The 23884-nt window shown below is 43.3% G+C and overlaps 1 protein-coding gene across 5 annotated transcripts in view; it reads left to right on the top strand.

Annotated features, from left to right (window-relative positions):
- Positions 1-3016: 3016 nt before the first annotated feature.
- ARHGAP21 (Rho GTPase activating protein 21) overlaps positions 3017-23884 on the top strand; it is a 442217-nt gene continuing 421349 nt past the window's right edge. For 2 of the 5 annotated variants that reach the window (XM_085631691.1, XM_085631688.1), the window contains exons 1-2: positions 3216-3871; positions 17490-17805. In XM_085631691.1, the coding sequence (XP_085487817.1) occupies positions 17722-17805 (84 nt within the window). In that variant the 5' untranslated portion in view covers positions 3216-3871; positions 17490-17721. Of the gene's footprint in view, positions 3872-17295; positions 17806-23884 lie in introns of those variants that run through there. The other 3 variants (XM_085631689.1, XM_085631687.1, XM_085631690.1) reach the window with 3 other exon arrangements.

The following is a 23884-nucleotide window of genomic DNA, read 5'->3' as shown; positions in this document are numbered from 1 at the left end:
CGAAGCCTTAAGAGGATGATGCCTAGCTACACTGTTACTATGTTATATTTCTAAAGTTCTATGAAATGTTTTACTTGTGATGTTGGTGGAGCAGGTAAGACAAAATTGTGGATACCTTCTCTATTTTGCATGAAAATACTAATTACCTAATCATTCTAAATACTAACCTGTACTAATTGTTTGGGGAGTTTGTATTAATCAACCTTACACCTTAATAAACACGAATTACACGCGGGACTAAATGCAAATTGCATGGCAAATAATCCTAATGAATAACTGTGGTACACATATTAATGGTAGATTGTGTTGATATAGAAAATTGCATGATTTATGTTGCTTTTGTAATGTTTTGCGTTCCTGGTGGGACGAAATGGGGAGTATTATGGCTTTAAACATTGCTATAAGCTAGGAAAATACTAATATATATAGGGATTAGTGTGGGTTTAAACATTAGAATCTTTATTTCCGTATATTAATTACTCTTTATGTTTGTTTCGCTTAAGTTGGCATTCGGGCCTACTAGGCCGCAATATCCAAAATGGAGTTCGGAAGTGGCCACCGTTGTGTGAGCGCGATGTCTACTGCGCAGACTCGGATGGCTCTGAAGATCTCCAGGCGTCCTCTGACCGGGTCACAATGTTCTTTGTCAAGGATAGGAACGTGGAGGACAGCCAAAACTCAACTAGTGTGACTGACAGAGAAGACAAAGGACACCTGTCCTTAGAGGCCTGCATATTGATACTTTGGACCCTTTCGCATGAGAACTGCCCAAACCAGGACATGACATCTTCGGTCTCATGAGAATCAGGGAACTATGGGAATCATGTCCGGTATTGCAGAATTTGGTGGCTTAGCCAATCACAGTCATTCCCAAGTCAGAAAATGTAGCATGTTACCCAAATTTTATTATAAAAGGGGGGGTTAGTAGAAGGGTGTTAGGTTGTTGCGTTTCAAGAGTGTGATCCGAATCCCTGTTGACCGATTTGCTTGCACGATTGTCGGGTCCCCGGAGATCTTTGGGACTGTGTCGTGCCGAGCAAAAAGAACTTTTCTCCGGACTGATTTGGGTCGTAGCCTGTATTCGATTGGAGGGTCACGCCGGAAGGGATTTGATTTATGCAGGGTTGATAGGTTGCGGGAGAATGGTCGCCCAAAATCAGAATTAGGTAAATATAATTGTCATACTGATTTATGCGAATGTTAATAAATTTCTGATTGATTATGATGTTGATTATGCCAATGAGGGTGAATTTAATTAGATAAACTAAACATTTATTAATGGAAAACGAGTCTGTGATTCTTGAAAGGGTATTGATTAAAGATTCTGAGACTTTATATGTGTTTTAGCTGATTCTAAATCACCATCAACCAGTCCAACTAATTGGTCCATCGACCAAGTGGTGGAGTGCCTTGATGTTAAAGTTAGGATTCTATAAGTGCAGATGTATAATATGTAAATACTGTAAATATTTCTTTCTATAGGTAATAAGGTACCCCCCCACATGTCCAGCGCTTCTCTTCCTCCTGTGTGCAGATTCGAGTGAGCCGTATGAGTGTTGGTGTTATGGGCCCCACTAATTAATGCATGCGTGAATGAGTAAGAGTGATGATGGGTCTGTGATGCTGGGAGGATATGTAACTTTGCCCTTTCCCGCTGGAGCAATGTAATACATATTCTTTAAAGGGCTGCATGTTGGGGCAGCAGTAAAAGTTATTGCATAATGTGAGCCTCCGTTGTCTTTAATGAAATCAAGATTCTCTCAGTATGTTAATTGGAGAATCGCCATTCCCCTGCCCTCCAGAACAGAGCTTCACGAAAGGTGGTCTGCCATCTTGCGTGGTCAAGCCACGCCCTGTACAACAGTTTAAAAAGGCATGGGTACTAAAACAGAGCAAGATAGGGCCATGTTTTGAAGCCCTCTATTTAAAACTGCCAGTGCTCAGCACCGTCAGGACCCAGCCCACCTTTAGCTAAACTCTTGAGAACTAAAATGATCATATTTTGCACAACACTGCCTCTGAATGTAATCTTCAGTTCAACAGTTCCCTTACTTGTAACTTGTTTCTAGAAGTACCTGGTCCTCTACCTGTCTAGTTCTTCCTAACTGCGTGCAACTTGAAAATGAAGGGTCTGACTGGATTATAGGGCAAACAGGCGGTGCCCGAAAGTCAGTGTGTGGGCGTTTTTTAATGGATCTGTTTTATGGTCTGGTGGATCCGTTTTATTGTTGAATTCCCGGATTTTACCACAAGCATTCCATGCTGCAAGTATAAATGCATAAGTTCTCCCATAGCCTGCAAAACACCTATACAGGGTGTCTTATAAGTTGTAAACTGTCTTCATTTGCAAATGTACATTACTTTTAGATATCTAATTTACTAAGGGGGACCCTTTTACTTGGTGCCCAGGTCTATTTCCTGTCTCCGTCCAACTCTGTCGAAATGCAATACTACCAATGTTGTAAAGAGGCCAGGTCCCCTCACATTATAATATTGCATTCGTGTGTGACAGTGCGCTTTACAAGTACGAACTACATAGATAACCTGTCATATGTTGTCCATAGAAAGGACGGGGACATGAGGGCCCCTCCTACAAAGATTGCTCACTTTAGGGCAATGACATTTGGTAAAAGAAAGTAATGAATTCTGGAGATCTGTCTCGCCCTATTTGCATCCAAATTCCTACGACATTCATCTTTAAATTGTTTACAAAATACAAAGGCTGTGCGTGTACACTAAACTCGCACGTAAACAGGCGTTTTTACGATCGAGAAAGTCTAAACAAAAACGCGTTCATACAAAAACATAACATGCCCTGTCAAACACAGGAAGGGCGCAGGTCTGTGGATGGAGCGAAGAATGCCATATTTTCAGCGTCTCTGCTTTTCGCCGCAGTCACACTAATGAAATCTCTCCATGAAACACCGGCTCATTTGTTCTCTGGCCTCCTGACCCCAAATAACAGCCAGCAGCAGAGCCCGCCCTGATGGGAGGAGAGCGGGAAGAGCCTCTCGTCATCGACAGGGAGGCTCCAGGGAGCGTTGCTGGCTGCGGGGTCACCGGCAAGACACATGAAATGGCGGCGGGCCGCCCCCTGGCTGCCCGGCCCCTTCCCTCAGGACTCGCCACTCCCTCCCGCGTCCATTGGTGGATGGGCGGCGGGAGACGGTGAGCGAGTCACGGGGATCTGTGGAGCGAGCTGCTGCTCCGCCTGCTGGCGAGCGATCCCTGTGACTGATCCGGACGCCACTCCTGTGCCTGGCTCGCCCGGTGTTCCTGGGGGCACAACCCGCTGCTCGCCCACTGCGGCCTCCCGGCCACTGACGTGTCCGCCGCCTCCTATTGTTTCCTTCTTGGGCTGTGGTCCCCTCCCGGCGCCTTTACCTCAGCACAGAGCTGTGCCAGTTTCAGAGAGAGCACTTTGTGGAGTTTACGCACACACCAAACTCAGCTACACGCCGAGGACAGATCCTACAGAAGAAAAGCGACCCCTGCTCCCCAAGCATGCAGCTGCTGTGAATAGGGCGGACGGAGCCATTTACCAGCCCCGCCTTTTGCGCGACAGGTTCCTTGACTGGACTGGGTAGAGCAGTGCCTGGGTCTGAAGACCGCAGTCCCATGGGCAGGATTTATTTGTGCACCGTTCACCTGCTCCCGAGTACCGCGGGTGGTGTTTACGAGGAGCTGCACGCGTTTCCTTCGGGAGCAGCTGGCTGCTGAGGGCTCCTGGGCTCAGCTACCAGGTCCTTGTGTACACGGACGCGCGTCTCCGCGGGAGATTCTATAAACAATACAGTGTTGGAGAGGAGGCTTACGTTGCAGAGCCGACTGGAAAGAAAACGAACAAAACCAGGTACAATTGTCAGATTGTGTAAGTAAATGAGCAGGATCCTAAATAAGGGAGGAGTTGCACGCTGGGGTGGGATTGGCTACTGGCATCAGAGGCTGCACTGCCTGAAGAGGGAGGTCAAAGGTCAGTGGCAACTTTCCTCGTAAGTGCTAGGCTTTCTTGGATGTTGCTCGCTGTTTGTGATCCTGAACTTGAAAGTGAGGAGACTCTCCCGGAATAGCTCACCTTGTTATGTTCTGCTGTAATATATATATATATATTATTTACAGACCTGTATTTTAAGGGGGAAACTAAACCACAAGAACCAGAATGTATAGAAAAGATCGGGACGGCATACTTATCTGTTTTTATTCACTTGTCAGCCGAAGTATTTAGATCAGCAATGCAGATGAGGATATTGGCGCTAAGGTTTACGGTCGCCACCTTTCTTAGAAAAAATACTGGCCATTTGTTTACGTCTTGCTGTGCTGGAACAGCCAGCAGCTGGTAGGTGAAAAAAAACTTTTGTGCAAAAGTGTGAGGATTCTTTTCTATCATGGAAATTGTCAGTTATCCTTCCGCATGCTCTTAAAATCATTCTGCAGAATCCAGCAAGCTCTTAAATGCTTTGTGGTTTTTTTAAAAATAAGTTTGCTGTTTTAGTATGCTTCAGAAGGGGGAAAAACACCAAATGTGATGGATTTTCGCAAAATGTTACCGGCCTGGAATAAAAAATGCAGACCATGGTGGTTTAAAAAAAAACCAAAAACAATAGGTGGTAACCTTAGCCTACTTATGACACATGCTGGTTGACCAAACCGAAACGTGAGCTGTAGCAATGAGGATCAAAACACTTGTGGTAAAATTAACAGAAAGACTGACAATTGACGTACAATTAAACAGACATAAATAGATGTGCACGTTTATGAATGGGCTTTGTGGATCTCCGCGGTGGCCTCTCCGAAAGAGGTGGCCATCCCGGCTCGCCTTCGTTTCGTCCAGCTCAAGATCCTTCACCGGGTCTACGTGACGGGGCCAAGGCTTTTACGTATGGGTTTTGCCGGTGATGGAATGTGTAAGCGTGGCTGTGGTGCGTTGGCGACTTTCATGCATATACTGTGGGAGTGCCCGAGGGTGGAGCGATTCTGGCGTGGTGTGCATGAGGTTCTACGAATGGTTACGCGTGTCGCGCTGCTGCCTGAAGCGAGGAGATGCTTGCTGAATGTCTGGGAACCAAATGACTACTCGGTCCCGCAGGCGCGGTGGGTGACTTTGGGATACATGATAGCCAAGCGTGATATTGCCCAATTGTGGGGATCCCAGAGGCCCCCTGCGGTGTCGGCCTGGAAAGAGCATATGGATTGGTGTATGTTTCGTGAAAAGGTGGTGTATGTGGCGAGGGGTAAGCCTGGGGCGTGGATGAAACTCTGGGGCCCCTGGAACGCCTACCGCGGGGGTATTTGTGAGCCGCCGCTGCTACCGGCGGCCTCGCCGGCTCCGTCTCCCTAGATGGCGCCCCTCCCTTGGCCGCGGGCGCACGGTCCCCCAGTCCCTGATCTACTCCCGTCCCCCTCTTCAGAATTTTGCTGCTGGTTTGGATCCCCCACTTATGGAGCACGTGTTGTCACTTTGGATCGAGGGTTGCCTTGCGGTTGTGGTTTGTTTACGTTGTTTTGCTTTAAGAAAATGGAACCGTACTGTGGGCATGGAGCTGTGAGGCCTGCACCATTGATCACTCCTGTCTTCCTACTGTGCACCGCTGAGAAAGTTTTTTGCTGTATGTATGTAATATGCTTTTGATGCTCTAGCGGCCGGCCGGGTGGTTGTAGGCCCATACCTGTAACTTCTATAAACTGCAATAAACGGTTTCAAAAAAAAAAAAATAAATAAAAAAAAAATGAATGGGCTTTGTGATGGGTAGTGGTCACTCTTTTCATCCAAGTAGTTGGACATGACGGTCTAGAACTTACTTAAAGACCTGGAAATGAGATGCATGCTCGTGTGACTGGTGGAAGTAAATAATGGAGGGGGATCCTAGAAGAAGACGGCATGCAGAGTCTAGATGTAGTCAGTCATGGTGTGGGTGAGGTAAGGGGCTTTTGACTGGCACACCTTGGATTGTGCAAGGGAGTGCAGAGTCTAAGAAGTAAGAAAGGTAATCCGGGGACATGTGATTGATAGCCCTAAGTGTACCAGTATCACTAGCTTGTAGAGAGGCAGCTAGTTTGATGGCCACCGATGCCCCCCTAGGTGGAATCTAGAACCTTCTGCATGTACTGCGGTGCCCGAGCAACCTTTGGCCGATGACCAGTGGGACTGTCCTATGCAGCTATAGAGGAGTTTGGCTCTGGTTCACCCCTCGGACGTCACCTACCCAGCTGGACGTCGGACACTGTTTTTCCTCGTCTCCCCGTTGTATTTCCTACCCCCTATGTTTATGCTGTGCTTTTGAAACTCATGTAACTATGCTCCAGCAACTGATGTAACTTTGTAACTAAGTTCTGAAACAATGTTCTTCCTCATGTAAAGCGCTCTGATACCTTCAGAGCAACACTTAGGTTTCCTAAGCTTGTCATTTTCCTTCCACCAATAGATAAGTATGTGTCTGCAAGACGTAGTTTACAAAATGCTGTTCACTAAAAAGCTGTTACAGGCCTTAATGTATCACAGGTGGTGCGGGCCACTTTTAATGTATGTGGGGTAGAGATTGTTAGTAGAATGGAAACCAGTAGTCTTTCTGTCAATATGAAACTGAGCATTAACAACGGTTAATTGCACTTCTCGTGTCAACAGCCAGGATCAATAACTCTTATGGGTGGAACAATACAGTTCTATGGTGGAACTAGAATTTGCATCCAGAATATTCGGCTGGCAATGCATGCTTTCCGTGATTCTGTGTTTCTCATCTGGGTTGGGGGATACATGATCGGCGTTACAAGCATAAGATGTTCCAATTAGTTAAGAGGAGACACGCTGTTCAAATTATCAGATGAAATGATATAGAGCCAACACAAGTCTGCCAGCACTTCTGCCACTGTCTCATCCTTTCAACTAACAAAATAACAAACCCTCTGTTCTCACCTGGCCCGCCATCATTTTCAATATGTTTTTTGCTCCTCCCCAAAAATACTTTAAAACCATCGATTTTCCCTTCCACTGCTCAAAAAACCCATCCACTGATTTCACCCTGCACTCTCCATCTAACTCCCTGTTGCTCTGCCCCCTTTCTTCATTAAAACCCACAAACGACTGGTATTGACTCACTTAATCCCTGTGCACAAGTTGCAATCTACGGATAGACCGTGCACGCCACTGAGAGATCCCTGTCACATATGTGACTTTTATCGCTTTAGCCTATCACCACCATCACTCCTCCAACTTTTCCCTTGACCTTTCAACATAAAACTTGCAGCTTTCAACGTGGTAAGTCATCCCTCCCTGAAAACTACACCCACTGCATCTCTGGCTCAGCACTTGACTGGTTCTTACCCTACCTCCATAGACTGCATATTTTCCGCTTCTGATGTTCTTTACTTTTTTTGTCTACCAGTGTGCATTTTCCCAGGTTCAAATGATGGTACCCTACTTTCCCCCAGGTGCAAAACATCCATGAGTATTTTCTTCTACTCAGTCAAGTGTCTTTACACCCTTATGCGGAGGACACCCAAACTTTTTCTGATCCTGCAGCCAGTGCCTGTAGATAAGGGTTTCCGATTGGCTAATGGGTGCCAGTCACTGTATGTCTACTGTATGGGTACTCCTCAATTTGAAAAAAATAAAAATATATATATATATTATCTACTGGCGGTCGCTAGTTATAGTTAGGACCGTGTTAACATAGGAAATCTGAAAATTCTATTTTGAATAACTTTGGCGCCGGTTGACGACTCCTCGCAAAATTTTCAAAACTAATGGGGCGCTCAGCTCCTACCCTGAAAGTCTCGGGGGGGGGGATTCGTCAAGCGGGGGCCGAGGAAAAAAGGGGGGTCCCAAAACTCGTTTTCCCCATGCATTTTCCCATAGGACCTTTAGTCGAAGGTACAGCCCGAACGGCTGAACAGAATTACTTGAAATTTGGCAAAGAGGTAGTCCTCAGGTCAGGGATGTGCCTTTTGCATATGTGGAGTCAATCTGTTCAGTAGTTCATGAGAAAATTGCAGTTAAAGTACATAAATATCTATAGCGTAATTCTGATTGGTGGTTACATGTCAGTCAACATTCGATTTGGTCGAAATCAGGAAGCGTCGGCCGCCACTTTGTTTGTTTTGAGTGCGAGAGTGAAAAAGGAAGGTGGCGAACGTGAAAAGGGGGCAGGGTAGAGAGTTCCTGACCCCCTAGCCTTTGTCAGGGGGTCCCTGAAGGACCCCGAAGGCAGAAAAAAACATTGTAATTTTTTTTTAAAAAATCGCGGGGTGCGAGCACTGTGCGCGCACGGTGAAAAACCATTAAAAAAAAATAATACGTAGTTTATTGTAAAATAAATATATAATAATAAATACATAACTTAGCATTTTAAAAAACGTACAAATTCACTGAAAAAACCATAGGTTTAACACACCTTATAGTTAGGAATTAGCATTTAAAAAACCTTGCAAATTCACTGAAAAAACCATAGGTTTCACACATGTTATAGTTAGGTGGACATTTCACTCGTAAAAAACCAATGAAATTCCCCCGTTATAGTTAGTTCAGATAACTATAACTCGCGCGACCGCCACTCTATCAAAAGGATGATGTCATCAGTGATGTCATGAGTGATGCCACTGACCATGTCATGAGTGATGTAATATGTGACGTCATGAGAAGTGGATTGCGGGCGCGCAAGTTATAGTTATCTGAACTAACTATAACGGGGGAATTTCATTGATTTTTTACGAGTGAAATGTCCACCTAACTATAACATGTGTGAAACCTATGGTATTTTAAGTGAATATATATATACACACACTCACTTCCTGCATTCAGTGAGCTCTTTGGCCGGTCTTACTGCATCAGTTTTTCCTCTGACATTTTAACTAGTTCTCCTTAATCAAATAATCTTTATTCAATCATTACACAGATGGTGATGAAAGATGTACATGATTTAAAACACTCGTGTGTTAATATAAAAGTCAAATACATTTTTATTTTTTTTAAATACAGCAATACATTCTTAACCATGGCATGGCTTTCAATTCCACAATGCATGAGAATCTTTCATTTCGACACACTTCTGCTTCCAGATAGCATAATGATGGCCATCTTGAGAAAAAACTCATGTAATCTCGTGGTTATTTAATTAGGCTAAGTTTGTGCTATGTACACGTCCAAGGGGAAAGAATCACTCTCTTCTGTCTTATGAGCACGTGGTCCTACGTTCCAAGTATCTTTAAAAGCCTGAAGACTCTCAGCTGGCATGGGGCTTGGAAAAACACTTGTTGGGAATGACTTTGGCTGTTGAGCTATGAACATTGAGCTAGCTTGTATTTCACAATGCTTAGATGACGCAACGCGAGACAACTCCTTTTTTGATAGTGAGGCGTTTGCAGGTGATGCACGAGTGTGATGTGTGGTATTGGACTACAAGTTCTCCTCAGGTAGGCGTCATTGCTGCCTGGCCTTAAAGACCTGAACATAGTGTTTTTGTTACAAGGTATGCGTTTTTTTTGTGTGTCTGTCAGTCACTCTTTTTTGATGTTATTTGTCCAGGGAGGTGATCGCTGACCTTGGTTGCCCTGACGAATTTGCCACAAATGATATGGCAATGAAACATGTTGGCCGTCACTAAAGTGATCTACAACATTTTGTGTTTTTAACTTGGTACAGACTCACAGTTCGGAATAAAGGTGACCATTGTTTGTGAGTCTAGTCTATTTTTAAATAGAGACCTCTTGAGTCTCATTTCTTTCACGGGGACAAATTTCTCTTCACTTCCTCTTTTCTGGACACATCACTTTTTCTTTGAGAAAGTTATCAATGATGATACAAACGTGGGCAAGCTGGTGAGAACCTACCAGTAGCTCCTCTGGTGGTGCGCACGTGAGATACTTTCTCTTTTCTCTACACTTTTCTAGCATATATACACTTGAAACAGGGGGTTATGTGTTGATATGAGTGTACTGACCGACCACTTCTCTCCTTTTTCTTTCTCTTTAGATTTTTTTTTTAATTAGTAGGCACACAGGATTGGGCAATAGTATGCTATAAAATAGTTGGCTGAGGATTTTGATAGAAATATCTTTCCTCATTTCAATCCTTTTATTTATTTATAAAAAACTGAGAAAGTGCCTGTATGTGCCAGATCTTTGTTGTAAGAACGCGTGTAATGCAGCCTGAACATGTAATTCTTGGGCGGTGTGCTGAAATGCAACTCACGAATCGATCAATATTGTGAGTATATTTGCAGTTTCTGTTGGTTACAAGAACTAATAATATCGGCGCTTCCTTTCTGTATCTAGTTAAGGTGGCCGTTTCCCTTTAGTGTTTAGTCCCTATAATGTATGATATTCGAACTATTGACGGAAAGCCTTGTTTCCAGTGAAGAGGCTTCCATTTGGGAACGGAAGTTCATTCTCTAATGGCCATAGGGGAGCTGTGTTACAGAACAACCCTAAATTGTGTGAGGAGCTTTTTTTTTTTTAAATAAACTTGTACATTTTTGGTATTCTTCACCCCACAATTCTAAGTCAGGACGCCCAGTTCTGCCTTGGAAGCTTGGCTCGATTTTTAGGCCGGTTCTGCGCAGCTGGCTACTGAAATTTGATCGCTCGGAGTCAGAAGAGACGAGAAATATAATGCCACCACTTTCAAGTCCGAGTTGAGTGCCCTCCTGTGAAAGACATTTAATCAAATCTCGGCAAGGGGAAGCCAATACCACATCAGTGTCAGTGTTAAAAGGGCGCCTCTTGAAACTCGGCCGCCCGTGGCATAAGTGTCCGCAACCGAACCAACCCTCCCAAAACGAAACGTCCATGCTTTGCTGCAAGCCCGTGAAAGGCCCCCACCCATCCCCACCACAGCAGGCAAAAGAGAAACGGAACATTTCAATAGCCAGAGGGCTCGAAACTGTTGTAGCCTCGCAGGTTGACGGGACTTCTGCTGGGCTGCGCGCACGCTTCACAGTAACTCTGCATTCCCTGGCTCAGGCCATGGGTGCATTCCTGTCTCCACTTGTACACAACCTAACCCAACTCACATGCACACTCCGTGGGAGGAGCCAGAGGGGTGGAGGTCTCTAAAGAAAGGAGGAGTGAAAGGGGAGCCTTTTGTCTGGCCAGCTGGTGCATGGCCCAGCAGCTTCATTCAAAACTGGCCTATTTATACATTTTTATGTTTTTGATCTCATTGCACATCCGTAACTCTTTACAAATGGCTTTTTAATAAATTGCACCTTTACGCGAATGCTTTTTATTTCTGAACACTGAGATGGTGCACTATTTGCATTTTTGCTTTCCTTTCTCCTCCTCTAGGGTGAGAGTAGATTTAGGGAGGAGAGAGTGAGAGAAAACACAGCAATGCGTCCTGTTACCAGCAGGGGATGCCTACAAGAGCTGGGATTCAATTGAAAGTTGTTTGCCCTCATTAATTTAAGGAGTGGCATTAGTAGCGAGAAAAAAACTCGAATCTCCACCCACATCTTCTGTAAGATGGCGACTCACATGGGAGCCCTTAGCCCAGTTTATAGTAACCAGGGAAGAGCCGGCTTTAGGCTGTTGTCTTTTGAATTGCAGTATTTTAAATGCATGTGGGTTGCGCTTTTGTCGTTGACTTTCCCTAAACCTGCACATTGTGTGTTCTGTTAATCTGTGTTGTGAATGATTAACCTCACCTATAGGAGGTCTAGCTGCACGTTATATACGGAGTAAAAAAGTGACACTGCATGCACAAGTAATCCTCCAACTTCGTGAGTTTTAGCACGTTTTTCGGTCTACACATATCTCCTAACCGTTTGGGTGTCTTGGGATTTTCGAGGGCGAGTCCATCTGAGTAAGTGGAGGTGAACTATTTTGTGGAAAATAAGTAAGGCTTTGAAGATGGTTGATCCTGTTGAAGTTCAAAAGAGACATTTTGCTTGCTTGCAAGGTGAAGATGAATCCAGAGAGGGTGGCAGCCACAAATGAGGGTGAGTAGAGGGGTACGTATACAGTTGTGTAGCCACGACGAAGCTAGGGCTTCCATGAGGAAACATTTGTCTGCATCTTTTATATGTATCTATTCCTTTGGGTAAGTGATGAAGCCAGTTGTAGAGAGAATATGGATGGGAAAGGAGGCTAGCATCAGAGGTGATTAGTCTGAAAGCTTGGACCTGCAGTTTTGAGAGGGAAATACAAGTCTTGATTTGAGTACTTAATTTGTGCTGTTGGTTGCAGGTGGGGCACTCCCTTTTGGCCACTGGAACATTTTATGATCAGACCTTGAGTAAGAAATGGGCACTAAATGCGGACAGAAGGTGGTAGAGATATAAGGAAAACAGTGACAAAAATGAGAAAGATGGGATGAAAAATAACTTGCAAGAGTGAGTTAAAGGGGCAATTGGTGTATGGTGGCATGAGGTGGATTCAAGGCTAGACAGCCTTGGTATTTGGTAATCCCAACATTTGCAGCCCTGGCAACATGCTTAGGAGTAAAACCTTGTGCCCCGAAATGCATGTGTTTACAAATTAAGCACTGCGTCTTGGGGAGACGTAACTGGGTGTTTGCAGTGGTGTGGAAGACATTAGAGTTACGAGAAGAGGGTGGCCAGGTGATTGCAGGAATTTGGAGCTGAGTTCTGCAGATGAGAGAGCTTGAAAGTTGTAGTTATTGCTATCTCAGGAGATTGGATACAATCATGACGGGATAGTGACTGAATGCACATCTGGGGGGAGGGATGTACATCGGGAGCCATTAGGGTGGTCAGGGCTGTGGAAGTCTGACAATGCAAGGTGTGGAATTTTACTAGCTTTATTATGTACGACAATTGTTGAGGGAAAACAAGCATTCAAAAGTAATGTTAGACGTCTTTGTACCACTCTTTGTTAACGGTGATATCTTTAGCAGATGGGTTTAAAGGTGGACAAGTGTCTGGTGACATTCTGACCAGTGGTGACTGAAGACACAGGTTTGTGGTCAGCTGGGCATTTTATATTTTTTCAATTGATTTGGAAAATTAAACCTGATACCGACTAGTAGCTGACTGATTAGTCTGTGGAGGGATAAGACACTACATTTTTTGAAACCATTCTCTCCAGAAAACACGGATAGCCCTGCAAGTGTTCTGGGGTGCTTTGCTACGTGTGCATCTGGTTTTAAAGAGCAGTGCAGATAGTGGGCATGTTGGATTCCAGGCTGATAGTAGTGGATCGCAGAGGAGAAATTATTGAGGTTAGTTGAGGATATTGTGTAGTATTTTGTTGAAGTCTGAAGGAGGTAAAGGAGAGGAACAAGATCACTGTGGATAGGAAGATAGGTGGGGATGGAATCGATCATTTTGCCTTAGAGCAGTAGATTCAAGGTGAAGGGCTGGATAAAAAGGTATTATTATATTGCAACATCTATATCGCACTCACTACCTTCATGTAGGCCGCTGAAACGCTTGTCCGCACAGGTAGTACGCTACACTGTGTAGGGTGTTTGGTTGGAAATTTGTTGTCTTTGTTTTGACCCTGTGTGGAAGTGTTTTCATGTTGTACGTAAGGACCACTGAGGTGTGGTTATTGTGTTATGGGATGTAGCGCTTAGCAGAAAAGTGGATGAATTGTGAGAGGTAGGCTTGCAGTTTATGGTTTACAGTAATCTGGCAGCTTTGTCTGGTTTGTCCATATTGAGATATTTTGTTTAAAGTTTATGGTTCTGTGCGGACATAGGTTTAAGGGAGAAATGTTGGAGAGATCTGCTGGGATGGACTTTGTTAATATCATCCTAAACCTGACTGTCATTGTGAGATACCAAGAAGTGGCCAGATTAACTTGCTAGTAGGAACCTGTAGTGTTAGAGTCCTCTGTTGGCCAGTGGTATGTGGCTAACCTCTTCAGGTATGTGCCTGTTCAGTTGGAGAGGGACTAGTATAGTGCTGGGTGATGGATATGACCCTTAGCAGTTTTGTCTTACGTGAGTATAAGATTGTTAAGCAGTAAAAGGGAATTATTAAACAGTCTGTTTGAACTACAGTCTGACTGCTGAGTGTTCTGGTATTAGTGTGGGTTATCTATTGGTTTGTAATTGCATTACACAGCACTTTCTACCCTTGACAAGGCATTGTTGTGCTTTTACACTGGGCAGCCGCTAGTCCAGACCCTGGGTTAATGTTTCTTTGGTAGTTATTCAGATTAGTCTTGTGCTCTAAAAGAACCATTTTATGCCTTTCCTAAAGTATTACATCAATAGGAATCGGGTGTGATTTTTAGTAGGAGGGAGATGTGGGAATTTCATGCATTGGTTGGCTGTATTAATGGTTAGGCTGCAGGTGACCAGGAATTGTTAGGGTACAGGATATGACTTTTAAAGGAGCGGTTGTGCTCTTTGAAATAAGGTGTGGGCAATTTACAGAGATACAATAGTAAGGAATAAAGCAAACATGCATGTGACTTAGAGTAGGCTGTCCTCCGAGAGACGACGCATGCAGATTATTGGAAGGAGAGAGCCATCTGAAAAAACAAGCATTTGTAAAGCAATAGGCCTCTCGTTTACGAGAGTTTGAGCTATTGGAATTGTAAATGATAGTGCCTTTTATTTATGTGTTGTTTTAAAACGTACAAATAAAAGGTATTGTCATTTACAATGCCAATAGCTTAAACTCTCTCAAATGCAAGCCTATTACATTGCAAATGTGTTTGGCGCTTGTGCTATAAAAAAATGTAAAACGCGTGTCCTACCTGCAACAGCAGGCAGGGCAAAGGTATTTGAGGAAAATAGTGCTCGGAGGCTGTAATTAAAGCCTATAGAGTAACAACACACGTAACAGGGGGTGTCACCATGGGAGGTTTCAAAATGAGACCAGGCTTTACTAAGGAAAGACTACTAAGCCTATTGAACAATGAACAGCCACAGTTTACAGTAGACAATGACACACCCCAATGAAAAATATGGGCGGAGAGTGGTTGGAACTTCAAGGCCCTACCTAAATACAGCATGCCTCGCAGAGCATGCGCTGCCCAGGCCTGACCTAAAAAGAAGAGTAGAGAGTTGAAAGTTTTATGTCAGTCAGTTTTGATACAGGGACTTTTACGAGTATTGTGGAGAGGTTTTGAGACCGCGTGTAAACCTGTAAAACATCAGTGGTTGGGCAAGAATGGGATAGTGAATTTGAAATTAGAATACAGTGTTGAAGATTTCTATGTTGGAAGGTGGGGCTCAACTTAGTGTTGGTGAGTCGTTGGATAGAAATTAGGTGCTGTGTTGCTGGTAAGGACCATGAGGAAAGTAGTTGTGAGTGTGTAGTAAAGATTTTTAACAAAAGACTTTCTCATACTCCGAGGTGGGGCAGCAGAGAACTAAAATAGAGAATTTTAAGAGTCTTGTGATTGCACATGTTCCAAAGCAGCTGGCGTGGGAGTTGTCTGTTTGGCTGGCGAGACATTGAGGGATTTGTGCATGAATAGGCCAGTGCTGCCACCTTGTTGTGCAGCTCATTATAAGGCTGTGCGTTGTTGCTATAATCCTACATAGCATTTTACCATTTTATCACAGCTACTTGGGATTAGTCAAGTTGAACCAGCCGCATAGTTGATTTAGACATGTAGGGGATTGCTGCTACCCATTGAACACTGCTTCAGTCTTTTCAACTCTCTTGTTTTCAGAAGGATCTTGTTTCCTTTCTGTTTTACTCCGCATCGGTTATACACATGGGTTCATTCTGAACTCTTTAGACTCTGGGGATTTTGCCTTCTTGCATATTCCTATTCCTAACCAGTGCCATGGTTGCCGATATTCAGGTACAGTGGAATTACAAAGGAGGGTGCGTAGCAGGCAGGGTTGGAACACCGCACTACTAATGGGCTGTAGAAAACTGCACTATTTATGGGCCACAAAAGCCACTTCCACGTACAGGTCCTCCTAACTTGTGTAATTGCATGAACACTTCCATGATTATTTTTTCCCCTCAATAAAAAGAACACACCACTCCAACAATTTAGCACATAAGTCCAGCATGAGTGTCAAGCAGTCCTATTAACATACACAGTATGAAAATCTAATTCCTCAATGGGCAACTTTTCCGTTGTGAACGATGAAAAGGAACAAGAAGCCCCTCCAATTTCAGTTAGCATATGAATCAAGTGCTCCACCAACTGCTTAGTTACCATTGTAGTTTATAAAAACCTGTTGTATAGTCCCTGGCGTAAATTGGAAGGATTCTATGTGATCCCCCATTGTTGTTTGTACGTAATTGCTATCCAAAGTAAAATGGTGATATTGATAAATGTATACCTGCACTAATGTCCTAGGTTGAAAGATTAATGTTTTATGGTACCTCTTAATCTCTCTAGTGCTGTTGGTGGCTCTGGAGGTTGATTTCACTTTGGTCTGATCTGCAGTTTGTGATAATTAAGATTTAGTTCAATGAATGGAAAGAGAAGAAATCTGGCTGAGCAATTCTGGGCAAGCCTCGGCAACTATGTTGAAATTTACCTGTTTCGTGATGTAGGGAGACAGTTTAGTTGATGAATACGTTTTCTTCTTTAATATTTTCTACGCCAAAAACGGCAGTACACATTTGTCAATAGAAAAGTGAGATATTTCCAAAACCTTATGTTGCATTGTTTCCTTTTCTTCCACTGGATGTTAACGAGGTGTGCACGATGTAAAATATCACCCGTAGCCCTTTCAGGTTTAAGAAACGATGGGTTTACCTAGTTTGTGAACGTGGCAGTGTACTGTAAACGTTTCCTAATTGTGAGAGTTAAACTGTATCATCATATGCCCATGTAGATTTATAGGTAAAAGGTGGGAAATCAAAATCTTTGTGACATTGCTGTTAATTAGTAGGTGCTGTCGGATACTAAATACTAACACTTCTTGAATTGGAAAGAGCAAATACCAGCACGTCTCAGCAGTGGTAAAATACTATTAATGGAATAGTAGCAGCACTTGTCAGTAGCAAGTACTACTATGGGCAAGTGAGCATCCGCCCTGTGTATTTACATTTTAGCCCGATGATGGTATGATTAGGAAGGATGGAAAATCTGTGAATATCCCATACTTTTAATTTTGAGAGGAGGACTATATTATGGCACAAAGAGAAAGGGAACCATCGTATTTCCCAGTTGTCGTGTGATTTTGGGGGGTGGGGGCGTGGGTGAAATGGATACAAACGTGGTCTAAAATAAGAATCCTCTGGTAATGGTATACTTGGAATGCGTTTATTATAAAACAGTCCTTCCCACTACGAATTAGAGGAAGTTGGCATGCGGGGAAGGTGCTGGTGGAATGGCTGCTAGCATGGCTGGTTTCCAGGGTAACTTTTCTCAGGGAGGTGTGGGGGGAGGGAGCGTGGAGGCGGAGGCTTCGGCTGAGCCGGAGCTGCGCTGTAGAGGCCGGTGGCCGGGCGGGTGCCCTGCTGTCACGCTGGTCTCTGGGGGGTGGACTAGCACTGGCCGTGTCAGCCGCCTGCTCGCTCCCCTCCCCCCTTGTCTGGTCTGAGTGTGTCTCTCGCATAAACACGGCACATCTGACATGTCCGCCCTCTCTCATTCCTCCTTTGCAGCTGGGAACACATCGCCTCGACCCGACGAAAGCTGCGGACTCCCGCGGAGCACCGGCAACTCTGGATCGTAAAATATTAATTTTGTGTGCGGTTTGAAAATAAAGGACACGCTCGGCCCCGCTGGGTTTCCCGATGAGGTTTCTGTTTCTCAGCCGCCAGCCTCTCACCCCGGCTCTGCCAATGCGGTCTCTCCCCGCTGGATCGACCCCGCTGGTCATTTCGACATGAAGTAATGGCGACACGTTGGACGGCCCCGGCGGCGCCCGAGGGAGATGGCGACAGGAGGACGCGGCGCCGCCTGGGGTCCGAGGACGAGGTAAGAGAGCCCGCCCGAGGCGCATTTTTAAAATGTTAAGGCAGGGAGCCTGTTGACAGCATTAACGTCCTCCCCGGGGGTTTGACACCCTCTTATGCAGTGAAAAACGAGGCCAGTGGCCAGTCTACTAAGGGGTGGCACGAAAAGGCTTTTGGGAAAAAAGAACAGGGACACGTTGTTTGTCCTCGCGGGGCTCTCGCTCGCGCACTGACGTCTCCTGCGGGCACTCCCTGGGCGCGTGGAACGTTAACACTTCATTGCAGTGCACTGGCAAAAGCTCCTGTCTCCTGGCCTTCTCCGAGGACAGGCGCTGTGGTGCGACTCCTGACGGGCGCACAGACCCCTGCTCTGTGCACCTTGCCTGGCCCCTTGTTGCTTTCTCAGTTAACCATAATAAAATTAAATGGTTCCCGTTAGGCGTTTCGTGTGTGCCTCTGTGCCACATGCCTCTTGCCCCTCCCCTTTTTGATCCCACCATCTCCTTTTACCTTAGACTTTATTTTTTCAAAGTTGGCAACAACCTCAAAATATATTGCTAATATTCCCTGCATGTTGATTTGACAGATCCATATTAATTATTCCTGCTTCCTACAACATCTAATATGTCAAACTTAAGAAAGTGCCGTTTCCTTTCATTGCCTGTTGAGGCTTGCATTGAAGCAAATGTCTCCTTTTCTGCATAGCTTTTTTTTAACATGACTAACGTGGCAAGTTGATATTTCACTTGCAGTCAGTACATCTGAAGCTCCTTCGTTTTAAGCGAGCTAATGTTATTATTCAAAATGTTTTTGTTTTGTCTTTTTTTTTTCTCCAGTGAACCAGACAAAGAGTACGTTTTAATTACTATTTCATGTTGTTATGACATACACTTGTCAGCGCCGTATGAAACGAGTGACTGATTTGTTTTAACAAGTGGTATGCACGTGTAAAATGATAATTTTAAGAGGGTTATGACAAGGGCCTATTTTGAAAAGTGTGTTTTCTTCCATTTTCTATCTTCTTTGTTGGAAAAAATATGTAAGACATGGTGACAAGTTGAATGTTGATTACATACCTTTAAATCAACTTGCTATTATAATGATAGTATTACATAGTAACATTTGAAGTACATTTTATCTGTAGCGGGTTCTAGTCACACACTGGTAGCAGATCCCTTTTGTGTGTGAGTGCATTTTGTGTGTGCATGCGATTCAAGCCAAAGCGTTAACTGTGACTATTTTTAGGAACAGTTTCTTTGGGTTTCGCAAAAGGTGCTATTCTTTGTATCGATTCTTCAGTTGCATCGAATGAAATGTGACCGTCAATATTGCCTTCAAAGCAATGTGGGCGTGTGTCAGTCGGTGGGCCTAGTTTGACCCTCATTTGAACTTGTTTACTATTGACAGGTATTCCATTTGTTTTTTTAATTGCATCAAGTTTACTTTGGAAGCAGTAGAGGTTATTCTTATTTCCGGATTTATTTTTATATTTTGCCGAAGATTGTATACAAGATGGTTGTCTGTGTTATTTTTACAGTACCAAGCTTTACATTAGATATGTTTATACATGCTGTGATAGAATTTACAGCAGTCTTAAACAGTTGTCTGAACAGTGGAAGCTTTCCTCGCTTTGGTTTTAGGAAATGCACATTTGTAATCGACCTGTTAAAGGATGTTTTGGATGAGCTTTTCTGTGATACAGTGTAAATATATGGGTGTGGTGTTTTGGATGATGGACAGCCCAGTGTCCATTGTATAAAAACATAGCTGACATGTTTTAGCAATGCTTTTATAATATATCTACAGTTGATGTGTTCATGCAGTGATATTTGCTTTCAAAGCACAGTTCAAACTAAGGTAGGTTTTTAATCTTTTCATAAGGAGTCGGTCTTTCAAATTAAAATGTGTACAGTTTGTAACTGCAGATGAAATGTCAAAGCACCAGTTAGTTGTTGCAGGGGAGGCAAAAGTAACTCCTAGTAGTAGTTTCCATTAGGATTATCAGGCTCCTTTATGTCAGCAATCAGCACGAGTGAAATCGATCTGAGTTCCTGCTTATTTTTATCCCTGCATACATCACATTCTCCCACATCAAAGCAGTAATGCCACCATCTGCCATGTCAGGCTTCAGAAATGTATTCTTCAAATCACAAATTTGATCTGTGCCGAATAAGCAATGTATTTTATAATTGGCGGTATTTTATGAAGCAAAGCTTCAGCCCCAAAGGGGCAGTGAGATGTTTTTACGTAGCCACATGTGATAATGGAGACTTGGCGGTACATTTACAATGTAAACGGAGGACCATCTGTGTGTAAAAGTACACAGGGGATTAAAGACGGCATCACAGCTAGGTGCGGCTGAAAGTTCGGTATACAGGCTGGGATCATAGGAATGTTGTGGAGAGGTGGGTTTGAGACATTTTCTGAGTTGCACCAATGAAAGAGCAAGCCTGAGGTGAAAGGCAAGGTTCTCCTGATTCTTGGTCCATTTGCAGAGAAAGCATGTTGGCCTATGCTTTCTTTTGGAGTTTTGGGGGGATTTCTTGCCTGGCCACTAAATTCTCCTAATAAACTGGGTCCTACCAGACGTATTGAGTTGTGGTGCAAGTAATTAGGGTTTTTCTGATGGAGTTCCCTTATAGATCTTACCAGATACTTTAAGGTGGATCCTGACATGGAGCCGGCGGCAATGCATTTCTTTCATGATAGGGAAAGGTGCTCCTACAGTCTTTTGGTTGGTTATCAGTTTATATTCTGTGTGATAAATGGTGTATATCGCTTCAAGTGAGGACACTGGGAGACCACAATGGCCGTAGCCTCCAACCTGATCACCAGTAAATCCACTTCAGTGTCACAAATGTGGTTCAAAGCAGTTTACATATTCACCAATGCAATACCAGCGAGCAAATTGTTTCCTTCGTTGATGTGTCATAAAAAAAAAGGTCCTCTACCTCCTAAATGGTGTCAGTCTTAGTCTCATTCATAGTGAGCGTGAAACCCAGTCTGATCGAGCTGGAGGAAATTGTGGACATCAAGATGCTCCTGAAGTTGGTTAAGAATTTAGAACTGTACCAGTAAGAAAAAGTGCACACCTTTTAACTGTTCAGTGGAATGACACTTCCACAGTTGGATATAATACTTTTTCTAATTCTCTTTTATGAAATGTATCTGTAGAAAAAACTAAATTGCCATCTTCTTGATACCTGGAAGATCCAGTTACTTGGAATACTCATGTTCCATAAATGTACTTTGACTTATTCATCAGGTCCTCATTTTGGTCTGCTTATATGCAGTTGTCAAGTCGCAGAGAGGATATGCATGTAACTATGAAAAATTTGCCTTTGGGGCTCTGCATTTTTTTGTTGAATTTCAAGGGAACTTACATTTACTGCATCGAAAAGTTTGGCTAATAACTAGTTGTGTTATAGCCGGTCTTTTAAAAAAAAAAAAAAATGTAATGACCTTTTTGCAATTGTATCTAGATATGCAATGTAAATTTGGCATTTAGGAGGGAATCGTTGCTTGTGTATTTCATTCATGTTCAATGAAACTAAATATATAACCAAAACAGGAAGAAGATCAGTGAGCGCTAGCTTCTGCATTTTTTTTCTAAAGTTTTTTTAATTTTAATATTAATACCATTGTCCTTCCCACTTCCATTTTGTTTAATGTGCAGCGTTTCAATACAAACCGCTTTGAAGTTAAGGTGTGGCATAGAGATCTGGCGAGATCTGCTTTTAGCATTGGTGACGCAGATATAGAAAAGGCCTGCACTAGCCTGCAGATTGAAAGTCCTTGTTTGTTGTCAAATAATTCATCATTTCTAAATTCTGTGAACGTCACAGTGGATGCCAGCAGAGGCGCGGACTCCTCAATCGACCTCTAGTTCTGGAGCACTTTATGGAGGGCTTTCAAAGTCAAAAAAATCAATTGTAGAGTGGATCACTGGTCCTGGGAAACCAGGGTATTGCATGGACAGTACATTGTACCGTATAAGAAACCCTCATTCACGTTTAGTTGGGATCGAGATTAGCGGTATATCTTGATTCTCCGCTGAATGTGGTCTTCAACGTGATCGCATAATCATTGGGTCAATCCAATGCTTCCTCCACCCGGAGGCTTTAACCACTGGTTGTCACAGTAGTGATCGTGAATCAAAAAGAAGGGTGAGGTGATCGTGATAGAGGAAAAATGTGTATTAAAAATTCTCGTAAAGCCAGTAGATATTTTTATTGGTACTGGGTTCGAGACCAAGATAAAAAAGTATTATCGTTGTGCACGTATCTGACTGATTATGGTCAAGTGCACTGGTTAAAAACTGTGTCCAAAAAAGGTCGACATGTTTCAGCCCTCGTCAGCCCAAAAGGGTCTAGCGGGCTTTCTTCAGGACCTGGTGCAGAACGGAGACCCGTGCTATGGGCTCCCTTGTGGATGTGCCGGAAACTTATCCTTTTGAAGGCACGTACAATCTTAAACCAATGGATTGAAAAATGTTTGTGGGAGGAAGGAAAGAAAGAAAGAAACGAAAAACATAAAATCATTGCGAATTCATTCTGTATGCAATCACAAAATGGAGGGCTTTCAAAGTCATCAAAGCTGAAGAGATGTGCTTCTTGTCTTAAAACATCTTCCTCTCTACAGTGGTTGCTTGAGTCAGACTGAAGCATCTATTCCTGTTGGAGAAACAGGTGCATTATTCTTTTTTGTCACCAAGTTAGGCTTTTGAGCGGTTCGAAACGTCGTCGCCCTAGTTAGATCTATTACAAGATATATAGATCATCATCAGGACTAATTAATGACAAGCCTGAGAACGTAATGCCTGTAAGGAAATGGAAAGAACGGGGGGGGGGGGGGGGGGGGGGGGGGGGGGGAGGAGAAGGAAGGAAGGAGAACATTAAAATCTCAGCTGAGATATGGGATTACAGGCATTACGTTCTCAGGCTTGTCATTAATTAGTCCTGATGATGATCTATATATCTTGTAATAGAGCGAAACGTCGTCGACTTGTTGAACAGCATGCATGTTAAACACATAAGTTAAAAGTTGTGCATGACTGTTTACCTTCTAAATAGCTTGCCCCTTTATTTTGTATCGGCGTTAGGCTTGGTTGTTTAGCCTGAAAAGTCTTCAAAAAATGTGATTGTCTTTTGAATGTTTTAAATGTTTTGTCTGTTGAAGGACACAGGACTGTGTCCCACTCTATTCTGTTTTTTGTACAGCCAATTTATTAAGTTGAATATTAAATCTACATGTCCGGCTGGACATTTCTAATCAATATAGTACTGATTCTGGGCTATATTTATTGTTCTTATACTAAAGTGATTTTGAAGGACCAATTGTTTTTCGAAATAGTAAGCACCCTAGGTCCTTCTCACCTGACGGGTTTCCCCTTGTTTATAGTTAATATTACTATTATAGCAATCCATGTTATGCCTCTCCTGCCCAGGTTTGGTAAAGAGCTGTAATGAAAATTGCAGATCTCCTTCCTGAGCTCAAAGGGAATCAAACTCTTGAAGATAATTTATGAAGGAAGCACATAGCTGGGTTGATGTAATTCAGACCCATTTTCCTCAGTTCTCTACTGCTTTGTGGGGACATTTCTCATTCTTGGAATCAGCCATGACAGCTAAAACAGGCTTGCCGGCTTCCTGGTTCTAGTAAACAAGTCACAGTATAAACAAACCAGTCAGTTCCTTGGATGATGTTGCACTGGCCTTTGGCTAAGAACCGGTACTACCTTTTTAAAATTATTCCTTTCTATATTGACACCTTGGCCTTCAATTCAAATGAGAAGCGGGCTCTCTTCTGCACCCTTTCATTAACTGAGGAAAACATATTTCTCCTTTAGAGAGAACGGTGCGATTGCTTTAGATTGTTTTCCTTCTTTCTTATATGTTTCACTTTCTTTAATGTTTCACTTTTTAATATTGGGCCTTCTCTTGACTAGCTTGTTGTTATTTTGTTCTTTCGTCTAATAGGAAGATAGCATATGGGTTTATTTTTTCTAGTAAACTGTGAATCTGTCTGTAATGTTTTGTTAATACCCAGACAAAAATTAACTGTACAGAGCAGGTCAGTGCCACAGTGCTTATAAATCCTTG

The sequence above is a fragment of the Triturus cristatus genome, chromosome 10 (assembly GCF_964204655.1).
Source record: "Triturus cristatus chromosome 10, aTriCri1.1, whole genome shotgun sequence".
In the NCBI taxonomy this organism is placed as follows: Eukaryota; Metazoa; Chordata; class Amphibia; order Caudata; family Salamandridae; genus Triturus; species Triturus cristatus.
The sequence above is the reverse complement of the archived record's forward strand: the minus strand, read 5'-3'. Positions and strand labels throughout refer to the sequence as shown.